Below are 14,131 nucleotides of genomic sequence, written 5' to 3' on the forward strand. Positions count from 1 at the left end.
TACACACTACTATATATAAATTAGATAAACAACAAGGATCTACTTTAGCACAGGGAACTATATTCAATATCTTGTAATAACCTATAATGGGGAAGAATGTGGAAAAGTATCTATATATGTGGATATATATATATATATATACTCATATGTATATATACACATATGTATATTTAACTGAATCACTTTGCTATACACCTGAAACATTATAAATCAACTATACTTCAATTTTTAAAAATTGATGAAACAATGTCTCAAATCTTACAAATCAGTAAATATAATGATGAACTTACAATTAGAAAAATGAACTCAACATAAATTACAAAAAATAACATTGCTAGTAAGAAATAAAGATATATGTCAGGGAGTAAGTCACATGAATCATATTAAAATTAATTTCTTGTGATTAATATAATACTATAAAAAGAGTCTAATGATACAATTAAGGTTCCAATTTCTAAAATTGAAATCAGCTTAGTAAATGTCAACTAGTTCTGAGAATTCTTATCTTCTTCTCTACTTCCAAATCCTATACAGTTTTAAAAACTGGTTTAAATGCCACTTCCATCATAAAGCTTCAGATGGTACTAATTTGTCAGAAGAAATTTCTCCTTCCTCAAACTTAAACTCTTAGTACCTGGGCCAGAGGATATTATACTGTTTCCCGAATATATCCATTTCTGCCGTGCATTCAAACCCATGTTATTCTGACTTCAAGGCTCTTTTGCGTTAAATTACACTATCTACCTTAGGTTATTTTATTATCTTTTGATAGAGGTCATATATAATAGGGTCATGAAGGAGAGAAACAACACAAATCTGTATGTGTGAGGAGAGAATAAAGATAGGTCTAGAGGTGACCTTAGGCTAATGGGGAGGAGATGAGTGGGTTTTATTCTGTTCATCAAGTAAATGGGGCAGGCAGGGGTTGTATGCGGAAGCATCATGAAGGAAAAAGCAACATGGCCTTGAGGGGGAACCGTGAGTATTCTGGCACTGCAGAAGCCATTAGAGAAAGGGCAAGAGATTGGGGGGAACCATGGAATTCATGGATAGATCTTAAGGAGTCTGTGAACCCCCTGGATAGGACTATAATAAAGTGTGAACTTGTATGTATGGGGGAAATGTGTGATTTTCTAAAGAAACAATCTATAGCTTTCATCAGGAAGGCTCTGGGGAATCTGTGGCTCACCACAGCCAAACAAAAACAAAAGATAATTTAGACATTGGTCAAACCAGAGAGGGAGCATTTTAATGCCATTCTAAGGAGACTGGATTTATCCTAGGCCAGGAGGGAGTAGTTAACGTGTGATTTTTAAGCTTGTAAGAAATATAAAAGTGGTATGAAATCCTATTTGTATAGCCCAGTGAAAAATCATGCACATTCACCACAGCAGCAGCCATGGGAATGGAGAGGCAGAATATATACAAGAGACCAATGGATTTGGTAACTATTTAAACATAGGAAATGAGAGAAACAGAGGAGAATTAGAAGACACCCAGATACCTGGCTTGTGTGAAGGGTGATGTTGTTCACCAAGATGATGAACAGGAGGAAGAGTAGATTTATAAAGTTCATCTTAGGGTATACTGTGTTGAAGCCCTTGAGGAATATTCCAAGAAAGCTGTTGAGGAAGCAAATATGTCCCGAAAATATCAACTGAACTAAAAAACGACACTGGATTTGCAGCTATGGATCAGTGGAGCAGTAGGCCTGGAATGCAAACCTCAGTAAGTTGAAGAATCATTCAAAGGAGGTGATGAAACAGAGGTAGGTTTGATTTACTTCTCTCTTTCTCCAAGAACAAGGAAGGAGAGAGCTGGAGGTATTTCTTGAATAGAACATATGGATGAGGGAGGAGATATTGTGTGTGTGTGTGTGTGTGTGTGTGTGTGTGTGTGTGTGTGTGTTAATGTGAGAGACATGAATATATTTATGGTATATTCACAAGGAGCCAGTTGAGAGGAAGAGGGACAAATGACAGGAGTCATTGACAGGACAAAGTCCAACAGAGGAACACAGTAGGACCAATGTCACCAATCTAAGGATTAGACCTACTGAAGAGAGGTGAACATTTTCTGCAAAACTAGAGGTAAAGGATATGCAGTAGGTCCTTGTTGGTTATCTATGAACCTAAATGGGAAAAGAACTTGAAAAAGAATAGATACATGTATATGTATAACTGAATCACTTTGCTGTATGCCTGAAACAAACACAACATTGTTAATCAACTATACTCCAACGTAATATAAAATGTTTTTACTTAAATTAAATTAAAAAAAAAATTTTTAAGTATATGTACCTGTGAATTCACAAATCTTAATGAAAATATCTGAACAGAAATAGAGGGAAAACCAGAAAAACTAATTTCTCTGTGACGTTTTAAATTCATTTATTGGCTGACAAACAGGGGCAGCAGTGGAAAGATCTTGAGGAGACTGAGGAATTTTAGAAAGGCTTCTCCCAGGTAGGGGAGAGGCTCATGTTTATGGCTTAGTTAGCAGCACTGACAGCTCATTTGGGTTTGGAAGCCATTCGTGGAGGGGCACCAAACTCCCAGCTGGTGATGGAGGACACCCATGGTGCTCAGCAAGCTGGGTGTGGGAGTGAAGCAGGTGAGTGACCAGATTCAAGCAAGGCTTGGGGACTTAAGGGCAGATGTAGCAGAAGGAGGTAGCCTGTGCTTGCTAGCGTCATGGGCATTAAGCATCTTAGGTTAGATGAAGTAGGAAGGAAAGCCATGAGGAATGACAAGCTGGGAGAAAAAGCAGGGGTTGACAGAGGAGAGCTGTCCATGAATAAGCTGTAAGCAAAATGGTTGAAGCTCAAGGGTATAATTACTTTGAAAGAAATATTTTTTAAAAAATCTTTTGAGCTCCAGATTCATGTCTACTTTATTTTAATAAAGTAGTTTAACCTGACTAATAGCTGCACTTCTATGATTCTTGTTTATTTCTGTAATACTTTACAGACACTTTCCTTGAGAATTGAGAAACTAAAGATTGAATAATTCCTTAAGTCTGTGATTAGCAATGACAGACAGCCAATTCCTCTGATTGCAGGTAGAGTACTCATCTCCGTCCTTAAAACACATCTACTTAAATTGTGATGTTTGGAGAAAGTGCTTGTGTTTCCACTTAGAAAGTCTTCTTTAAGAAATCTGGGCCCACCCTTCTGTTCCCATTTCTGTGCTCTTAGCCATTTCCCCTTTTCCCCATTCCGCCTTCTTATACATCCTGTATTCTAGCCATACTCATACCGTGATGGGTTGAATTATGTCCCCTAAAAAGGGAAGATTTGGACACAGAGACAGACATGAACCCAGGAGGAACTTCAGTGAAGAGGGAGGCAGCAATCGGAGTGATACATCTACAACACTAGGAACACCAAAAACTGCCAGCAAACCACAAGAAGCTGTGGATCTGATGCTTCCTCACAGCCCTCAGAAGGAACCAATCCTGCCGATACCTTGATCTTAGATTTCTAGCCTCCAGAACTGTGAGACAATGCACTTCAGGTGTTCTAAGTCACAGTTTTTGGTACTTTGTTAGGGCAGTTCTAAGAAAATAATACACATACCATACATGTTACTTGCCATTCCCTACGTTTATCATATTTGTTCATAATTTCGTGTTTTCACAGACATTCTCCTTCTACATAATGTTCCACTTATAACCATATTCATGGCAAAATTTTTTTCTTCTTACAGATTGGGCTCAAGCCTCGTTTCTTCTGTGGTGCTTCACTTGACCCTCCTTGGTTCTCAGAGCAGACATCTCTCTCCAAATCCTTAACAATTTGTATTACAATGGCTGTAGACTTGATTGAATCCCTCCAAGGAAAGCAATCACCTTAAGAACAAAAGCTCATGTCTTACTTCTCTTCATATCCCCAACCTCTGCCACCATGAAGACCTCTGTCAGTCAAAAGTGTATATAGAAAAAAACAGGAGTGGATGCGTTTCTCAAAACAAGAAAAATAACATGTAAAGGGAGTGTTTTAGCCACTTGAACATTTTTTTTAAATGCCAGTAAGATAATGCTGTTTTATGTAGAGGTCTTCACTATGATACCCTTATTTATCTTTCATTATAAGGACTACAAGTGACTATCAGATTTCTGTAAAGAAAAATATCAAAAATCAGGGGAAAATTTTATTTTTACCAAATTTCAAAATGGCTTGGTAAGCACCAGAATAGTTCCATTTTGCTGATCTGTGCTAGAATCAAGGATCTAAAACTGGTCAACACACGAACTGGCAAAGTGCTTCTTTTATTTAATGTATGGACATAAACTTTGTCTTACTAATGTCTTTGAATGGAGGTTGAGGGTGGTGAAGGGATACCTTGGAGTTCTGAGGCAAGGTCCTGAGAGAAGTTTTGTTTTTTTTACTTCATGGGAGGCTCAAGGCATGTTTTCCTTCTGTGACATAAGAGTTGTGAGAATTTTATCCCCACTGCATTTGACTGCATTACATCAAAGTTGTTAGTTTTTTGTGTCTTTACTTGTTTGCATTTATCTTTATATAACTCCAACTCCCATATATTGAAAAATAGTCTTTGCTTATGTAGTTTGGCAGAGAGTATGTCATAATAAAAAGATCTGAGATTTCACTAAAAGTTCCTCTGCGGTTTTATGTGTAATATAAAAACAATATTATACATGTGAATCATACTTCATATAGTTCAAAGAATTTAAAGAATTTACACACATTATTTAAGGTGATCTTCCAATAACAATATGAGAAGGCAGAGCAAATATTAATGCCTAATTTCATGTTCAAAATCACTGAGATTCAAACATTACTTAATTGGTTCAGTGTGGCAAATCTAGCTAATAACTGATCTAAGGCTGGAACCCAGACTTCTTTCTTCCAAGTGAGTTGTTCTCTACTGTTTCCTCAATGAAATTAATATGTATTTTGAAATTATTATGCTCAAAAATAATATCATCATACATTTACATATTCCCTAACTTACAGATATAAAGGTTTTCACAAATTGGTATTTTAACTGTATGTCTTTCCTCTGATACTGGTTAAAATTTACTTATTTTTAGATTGCTAATATGCTCTAAACATATTTTACTAATTGTTTAAACATAATTACTAATTCTTGTAATATTGATAATATCAACCTAAAAAACAAGTACCTCTGACACATACTACAGAGCTACAGAGCTAAAAAATACTACAGAGCTAAAACATACTACAGAGCTAAAAAAATATTACATAACCCAGTCATTTAAACTGTTTATCATTTTTTACTGCTTTTAAAAGAAATACTCACCTACTGAAATGTAGATAGTGTACTATTTCCCATTCAATAGCTTCATATGTCATGCAAATATGTTAAAATATATTTTATTCCAAAAAATAATTAAGTTACTCACGCTGTGCTCTAATTTTTTGAGGATCTGTTAGATCATAAACATTTAAATGAATGACAGATTTAAATTATTTCACACACTGGTCTTACCCTAGGTAACTTAGAAAAATAATTTCTTTGATAACTATTAAATTTTTTGTTTCATTCATTCATGTTATGTGCATTTATTAAGCACTGACTGCATGAGGCACTTTATACATGCTAAGTATGTAACAGCGAAAAAATAGAAGTAGGTTCATTTCCTTCAAAGTTTACATGCTGGTGTGAAAGACAACAATGCAAATAAGTATTATAATAGAATATGCAAGGCTTTATGGGAGGACAGAAAGAAAAAAAAAAGTGACCTGGGGGAAGTTAGGAAGGTGGCTGTAAAAGAGAAATGAATCTTGAAGGATATAACAATCAGAGGTAAAGCATAAATAACTTTCTAGGCAGAGATAACTGTATGTTCAATAAAATATCAAGGGATTGTGTCATGGTAGATTTAGAGAATTGAAAATTAATTGTTAAACTGGATGGGGTGACAATGGGGGAGGGTGGAAGATGAGATTGGAAACACGTTGGATCAGGTTTAGACCAGCTCTGCCTGTGATAAGGACTCTATGAGGTTCCTTTCTAACAGCAATAAAGGAGTTTAGCTTGTTCAGAGCTGAGATTTTGGAAAATGAGTGTTGGATTGAGAGATTAAGAATGGAAACATAGCTACTTTAGAACAACAGCCAGTTTAACAATTGCATGGCTGAATCATTGTTCTTTATGATACTCTAGGGGGTTCCAGGAATCAATGTCTATTGCTAATGGCTAGATCTAAGTTGTTTTTTTCTAGAGTTGGTATATGATCTACAGTGACTCTGAGTTTGAAAATGCAGGTATGGACATGTAGCTCTATCTTTTAATGAATTATTTATTTTATAATAGATTTATACTTGCAAAAGGGTTGCAAAGATAATATAGGAAGTTGCCACATTACCTCCCCTGCTACCCCCAGACTCTCTATTGTTAACATATTACTAAGCTGCATTGAAACAACTAAGGAAGTGACAGTGCTACATTACTTTTTTTTTTTTTTTTTTTTTTTTTTGCGGTACGCGGGCCTCTCACTGTTGTGGCCTCTCCCGTTGCGGAGCACAGGCTCCGGACGCGCAGGCTCAGTGGCCATGGCTCACGCGCCAAGCCGCTCCGCGGCATGTGGGATCTTCCCGGACCGGGGCACGAACTCGTGTCCCCTGCATCGGCAGGCGGACTCTCAACCACTGTGCCACCAGGGAAGCCCAGTACATTACTTTTAACTAAACTCCACTAAACTCTACACCTTATTTAGATTTCATTAGTTCTGTTTTTCTTCCCCCCTAATATTCTTTTCCTGCTTTAGGATCCATCTAGGATAAAACTTACATTTAGTTTTGTATCTTATAGTCTCCTCTGATCTGTGACAGTTTCTCAGACATTCTCTGTGTTTCATAACCTTTACACTTTCGAGTACTGGTTAGGTATTTTGTAGAATGTCACTCAATTTGGGTTTGACACATGTCTTTTCTTATGGTTAAACTGGGGTTATGGGTTTTGGTGACAAAGACCACAGGGGTGAAGGTCCATTCCCATGTATCTTGTCATAGGGTACATACCAACAGCATATTTTTATCACATCTTATCAAACGGTACCTGCTCCCAATACAACCTGATGATGTAAACTTTGACCCGCGATTTATTGTGTTTGCTAAGTTTCTTCACTCTAAAGTTAAACTTCCACTTCCACCCCACCCTTTGTCCCTTTCCATACTCTATTCTTTGTGAAGGAGTTACTAGAGTCCACACTCAAAGGGCAATGGTAAAGGAGGTATTAAACTCCATTTCCTGGATGGGGGCAGTATCTACATATATAATTTGAAATTCTCTTGAAATTCTTTAGGGGATTTCGTTTCCCATTTATTTGTTCCTATTTATTTATGTATTTAATCATTGATCTATGTCAATGTGGACTGATTTCAAAGATATTTATTTTATACTTTGGATTATAACTTCACACTATGTTATATATTTTGTTGTTCAAATTGTTCCACGTTTTGGCCATTGGGAGCTCTTTCAAATTGGCTCCTGTAACCCTTTGACTTATCCCATTCTTCTATTTTTTGAGCACTTCTATAACTATGTTTTGAATATAAAGCTGTAGCATTCAGATATTTTATTTATAAAGTTGGAAGAAAATGAGATGTTAACCTTGACCCTATTATATATTACATAATATTCATGACACATTTTATTATTTGCAAAGTGGAGAGACTATCATGTTTAAGGCATTATATTAATTAAGATGTATAATAAAAGACTGAAGTAGCAAGCAAAATCATATATTTAATTATTATAATTAATATTAATATATTTAATTATTGTAATTAATTATTATAATTAATTATAATGAATAAGCCTCACTTAAAAAGGTGCTACCAAAAGGGGCAATATAGGGCATTATATTAATTAATATATATATAATTAATATAGGCATTATATTAAGATGTATAATAAAAGACTTAAGTAGCAAGCAAAACCATATATTTAATTATTATAATTAATATTAATGTATTTAATTATTATAATTAATTATAATGAATAAGCCTCACTTAAAAAGGTGCTACCAAAAGGGGCAATATAGGGATAGGGGATTAAGAGGTATAAACTATAATTGTACAAAATAAACAAGGATATATTGTACAATACTGTTTTGCTGAAATCCTTCTTTCTGTTTCAAGGTTCGTTGGATTCACTGGCAAAATAACCACTCATCTCACACAACTGAGCAGACTTAATTAATTTTTTAATAGAAGATTATTTAACTTAATTTCAATATACAGGCATTAGAAGGGGATGAATAAAAGTATTAGAGAGACATAACAGAGTATATATCATCAGATTGGTCCGACACCTACATCCAGATTCAAATAGCAGCTGGGAAGTCCCAAGTAACAGAAAGCTGGAGTCCCAGTTGGGAAGGGTCCCAGGCGGTGCATCCACCACCCCACAGGTGAGACTTCCGTTTGCCACTCGAAGGAGCCCAGTTTTTAGCACCAGGCCGCATGCTGATAACAATCAACCTACATGCAAGCTTGCAGCTCTGGTTATTGTCATAAATGCCTTGGTCTTAACTCATAAGTCTTGGAATGTTCTTGATCCCCAGGGGCTGGCCAGACCCTCAAGGTGCAAGAAGTCCCAGGACTTACTCTCTATCTTATCTAGTGGTTTACAGTGTGTGCTGGCGCCACCCCTTTGGCCTGGGTGTAGCTCAGCAGTTTGGCATGCAGCCAGCTTTAGTGTCATTGTCAGGTCAGAGAGAGGCCTAGTGTGGCCTCTGAAGCCTGAACACGACTACTTTACTACCTTCCCCAATAAATACAGGGAATATAGCCAATATTTTATAACTATAAATGAAGTATAACCTTTAAAAATTGTGAATCACTATTTTGTATACCTGTAACATATAATATTGTACATTGACTACACTTCAATAAAAAAAATCAATGATTTGGGGAAAAAAAGTTACTCCACTAATTGTAGCTCTTTGGGGATAAGTAATGTTAAATCACCTAAAACTGGATTTAAAAAATGCAAAAAGTATGGTTATAAATTCTCATCTTTAACTACTTTAAATGACAGGCCTGCCACCCTAATTTTCATAGTAATGTCAAAGAAAAGCACTCTGAGCTTAATTTTTCTTTTCATTTCACAAATCAATTTTCTCTCCAAAGACATGACCCATTTATTATTTGTTCTAAAATACATTGTTACCTTAGTAGCTACCAAATTATATGCCTTATATAGCTGTATCGATGAAAAGAATCTTACAAAGATGCAAAGAAAATGAAGAGACCTTACAATTCTGATTTTAATGTCTAGAAAGACCTATCACAGACTGGCAACCATCACGGATCCTGAAACCATCCAAGTTATCTTCTGGCACACTTACAAATATTAACCAAGAATCCAGGCTAATTGACAATCTCTACCTTTCATGTCCCATACTGGAAATCCTCTCTTCCTCCCCATCTCCACCCCAAATTAACAGCTGTAATGCGTTCCCAATGCTCATTTACTTATTCAGCATATTTTCTGTGTCTTTGGCAAAGTGATAAGAGGTTATAAAGGGAATTTAGTCTGGCAATAAATAGGTGTGAACCTGCATTTCACTTCAGTTTTCACTAATCTGTATCTTTGGATGCATTGATATAATAGGGGAAAGGACACAAGCTAGACCAGGATAAAGATGGGAGTAAGATGTCTGGACTGTTCCAGCCAACAATGTTCAATACTGGATGATGGGTGGGCTCCCCTGAGATTCATTTTGTAGTTTTAAAAATAGATGATTTAAATATCGTATCTCCCAGGTTTCTTCTACTTCTGAAATCTCTCATGCTCAGATAGAAAATTTTCCTTTGATCATTCCTCAGATAATTAACTCATTAATGACACTGATTTCCCTGGAGCAACTTCCAACATAACTACATCCCTTGGAGACTTTCTCCCCCAAAATGTAACCACTGGTGGTTTGAGTTATCCTTATGCAAAGAGTAATATATAAATCAGGAGAGAATAAATATTTTTGAGATTATTATTTTAATCAGTCATATAGTCAGCCTATTTTGTATAGGATAATAGCAATTTGTATTAATGCAGCTATTCCTTAAGAAGGGAGGGTGGACAGTATTCTCCTCCCCAGTCAGGAGCCTGTCCTTCCCTCCATTCACTGGACCAGTCTTGAGGTATATACATCTGTGTAATAGGTAGTATGTTCCTCTACTTTTAACCTTCTAAAGTTCCAGCACAAGCTGGCTATAGAAGATGTGAGGGGGAAATTATCTATCTATCTATTTATCTATCTTTCTTTCTTTTCCACGTATATTGCTTAGAGCTGTGTTATACATTGAATCATGTCACTCTAAAGTTCATGTGTTGAAATCCTATTCCCTAATACCTCAGAATGTGACCTTGTTTGGAAATAGGATCATTGCAGATGTGATTAGTTAAGATGTGGTCATAAGGCAGTAGGGTGGGCTCCTAATTCAACATGACTAGTGTCCTTATAAAAAAAGAGAAATTTGAACACAGACACAGGGAGACCCCCATGTGAAGATCAGACTCCCATGGGGAGTGAAGATTGGAGAAGCTAGGAGAAAGGACTTGAACAGCTGCTCCCCTAGAGTTTTCAGAGGGACCATGACCCTGCCAGCACTGGTTTCAAACTTCTGGCCTCCAGAACTGTGAGACAATACAATTCTGTTGTTCTAAACCACCCAGGTTGTGGTACTTTGTTACAACAGGCCTAGGAAATTAATATAAGCTGTAACATAGGTGTATGGTGTGGGGAGCAGGGGGTGGATTTCCTTCAATATCCTTTGCAGCAAATGTATTAGTGCCACCACTGGCTTATCCATTTGTATGGCCTATGCTCCTGTTTGGGTCAGAACACATGCCAGTATATCTTTCTATTGATTATGAAGAATCTGATTTCAAATATGGGACTTTGTCACTTACTGGTTGTATAATTAATCTCATTGACCTACAGGTACCTGATAATGGTAATACTTGATCTAGCATAGCACGGGGGGCAGGGATCAAAAGATATGACATAAGTGAAAAACAATACAGAGGTACATAGAAGAGAATTTAGTGTAGAGGTTAAGATCTTTGCAGCCAGGTTGAATGAGTTCAAATTCTACTCCTCCCTTTAATAGTTTTGTGACTAAACTATGGACTCAGTTATCATTTTGAAATGAGAGTTATACTAATAACTATGCCTTGAAGTTGTCATGAAAAACAAATGAATTAATACATAAAGAGGTCTTAGATGATTGTCCGGCACATAGAAGATATTCAATAATCATATCTAATAGAAGTATTATACATGCAAACTATTAAGAACCATACAGATGAACATTTGTATTATTATCATTATAATTTATCATTAGTAAACAGCTATTGATGAATGCACTTATACATTGATAACTCTGACTTTCTAGCTCAAGGTGCATTTTAGCAGCAGTACTTTAGACAGCTCAGAAGAGCTAAAGAGGGACAATCACAGATGAGGTCTGATACCAAGTGGACCAGGTTTGCCCAGAGAATGAGAAGAATCTTAGAACTAGAGGCGATTTCTGGTATTCATTAGTCTTGTCATTTCCTTATGTTAAAATACTTTAGAGCCAAACTTTCTGTTGAGCATTGTACTAACTATGCTAATACATAGATAAAAAGCAAAGAATTTAATTAGATTTTACTCAAGCATGCAGAAATGGGAACTGATTTTTTAAAAACTGTTTTTAAAAGTTTGTAATGAAATCTTTACATATATTTGAATTGAGATACATTGTCTATATGTCACACTCCTTAGTTGACAGTAAATAAAGAACAGCCAGCCACTTTCTCACCGTGAGTTTTGGGGCCTCAAGTAAAAGACTACCATTGGAAAAAACCACTTACTTTATGTGTGTCTGGCTTCACAGAGGAGAAGGAAACACTTTAGTGTCTGGCCTTACAGAGGAGAAAGAAGCATTTTTTGTAAAACAGCTTCTATTCATTTACTTGGAGGAAACAGAAACAGTTGCGACTAAATGAAATTATATTATCACCTTTATTCAATTTCATAAACTTACCCAGGAAGTGTACAGTTGGAAGACAGATTGTCTCAGCGCTGTGGATAAGTTATAGTCTTCTGAACTGTGGTGTGTTTGGTGTGCAGCCCACATAAAATTAACCTCTGCAAAACACACAATTTGAAATGAGCCATGACAATAAGAACAAAGCAATTTTCATTTTCAGTTATGTATGCTGCTCTGTTGAGTGAGGAAGAAAAATCTCGAACATCTCTGAAAAACCTAGCCAATATAATTATAATTAAAATGAGCTGCCTCAAATCATTTTTGGAAGCAGAGATGGTATAAATTACAAAGAAATAAAAAAATTGAAACATAGCCAATAAATATGTATAGTGTATATGATATAATTAAATGCCTTCAGCAAACTGAAATGACTTCCAAACTTACACTTTCCTAACATATTACAACGTGACAAATCATAAAAGCCAACTGGTAATGTTGTAACAAATACAGTCAATGCATTGTGATAAGTTTTCAGCATGTGATAACATATTTCTAATTAAAGAAGAGTACTCTGATGGGAGAAATTGGTGTATAAATTTTGGAATGAAATATTTCATAATATTCTTCCCTAATGGCTTTTTAAGAAATTTCAAAATCTGTCTATTGGAATAAGAGGCAAAGCAGAATAACATCTGGCCCTAAGATTTAAGGTTTCAGTTTTATTTACAGATATATATTAATAACTAATAGTTACATATAGTTCTTCCCATACCTCACCAAAACAGTATACCATTTCTAAAATTGTCCCACATAATTGCTGTTTGTCCTCAAAATAAAAAAGAAAATGCAAATTGTTAATTTTCACCAAACATTATGTAAATTGCCCTCGTACTGTCTTGAGATTCATATATACCTAAAGGAGAGTTGCTTGCCTTTTCTACAGCAAATGTGCCACTATAATAACCACCTAAGTATATGGAATTTAAGAAAACAAGCCCACATCTTTCATTCTGCCCTCATTTTTCATTTCCTACCAGAATTACAGATCAAAATGCCATATATTCTGTTTTAGTAATAGAAAGTATGCTCTTAGTTAAACTAAGTTATATTTTGTCCTTTGCTACAAATACACGAGATAGAATTAACCATATGATGTGATAATTGTATCCCTGCCGGTATAGATTAGAAATTTAAAATTTTTTAGGCTTGGATGCATGGGAACTGAACAGTGAACCTAAAAGTGGAAATATTGAGTTATTGGTCTCTGCAGCTGCCACATACTCATAGTTAAAATACATGGCACATGGCAGAACAATTTGTTAGAAATTTTTAAAATGAAAAGCATGGATGAATGGAGATATAGACATAGATATAGTCATTCTGGGTGGACTTCTTCTTGGCCATTCATTTAGGAAATGAAAGGTCTGTGGACAATCTATGTAGGGAGTTACCAAATAAAATATGCAAAAGAGTTTTGGTAAACAAATGAGATATAAGAAAGACTTAGTTCTGTGAGAATGAGATTATGAACAGGATTATGAATACACAGCTCTATCAGAAGTCATTTCTATTAAAGTCATATATTTTCAAGTGGGGCAAGTATTTTCACAAACCATCAGTTTATATCTAACTTAGATCCTGACTGGTTTCACATTTTAATCATTCTAATCGTTCCTAGTAATGATGTTGTATTTCTACCCGAGCAATGAAGGAAATTGTTCTTACACAAATGAGAACTACTTCACCATAATGATCTCTAACTTCCCAAGCATAATCTCTGAAATAACCTAGAACCTAAATCTCTGGTTTACTGACTAGCCTATATAGCTATAAAAATAAGAGCGATACAAAGAATCCCAAGGCACTTGAAATCTTCAGATGTTGTGTGGAATATTATTAAGAGGTAATAAATTTGATGAATCTCCTAAATCTTTTAAAACTTTTTACAGATTGAACATCTGAAGTAATCTAAACACCATTTTCTCTTTAGAACATACACATTATTGAACATTTCAGAATCTGTCACATAAAAACTTCATTACAAATGAAAACACTACTTTGTTGGGCCTTTCAGGATTTTTGTTTAAAAAAATTCATCATAATGTATCCATATTATGAGTTCACAAGTGGATGAGCTAATCAGATGGGGTTTAATTAGAG

General features: G+C 35.5%; 1 protein-coding gene across 1 annotated transcript in view; it reads right to left on the reverse strand.

Annotated features, from left to right (window-relative positions):
• The window catches only part of AGMO (alkylglycerol monooxygenase), a 327,751-nt gene that overhangs the window by 208,128 nt on the left and 105,492 nt on the right, over nt 1-14,131 (reverse strand). Inside the window, exon 4 of the mRNA XM_004263480.3 lies at nt 12,026-12,129. Within this exon, the coding sequence (XP_004263528.1) occupies nt 12,026-12,129 (104 nt within the window). The remainder of the gene's footprint in view (nt 1-12,025; nt 12,130-14,131) is intronic.

Source organism: Orcinus orca, chromosome 9, assembly GCF_937001465.1.
Source record: "Orcinus orca chromosome 9, mOrcOrc1.1, whole genome shotgun sequence".
Classification (NCBI taxonomy): Eukaryota; Metazoa; Chordata; class Mammalia; order Artiodactyla; family Delphinidae; genus Orcinus; species Orcinus orca.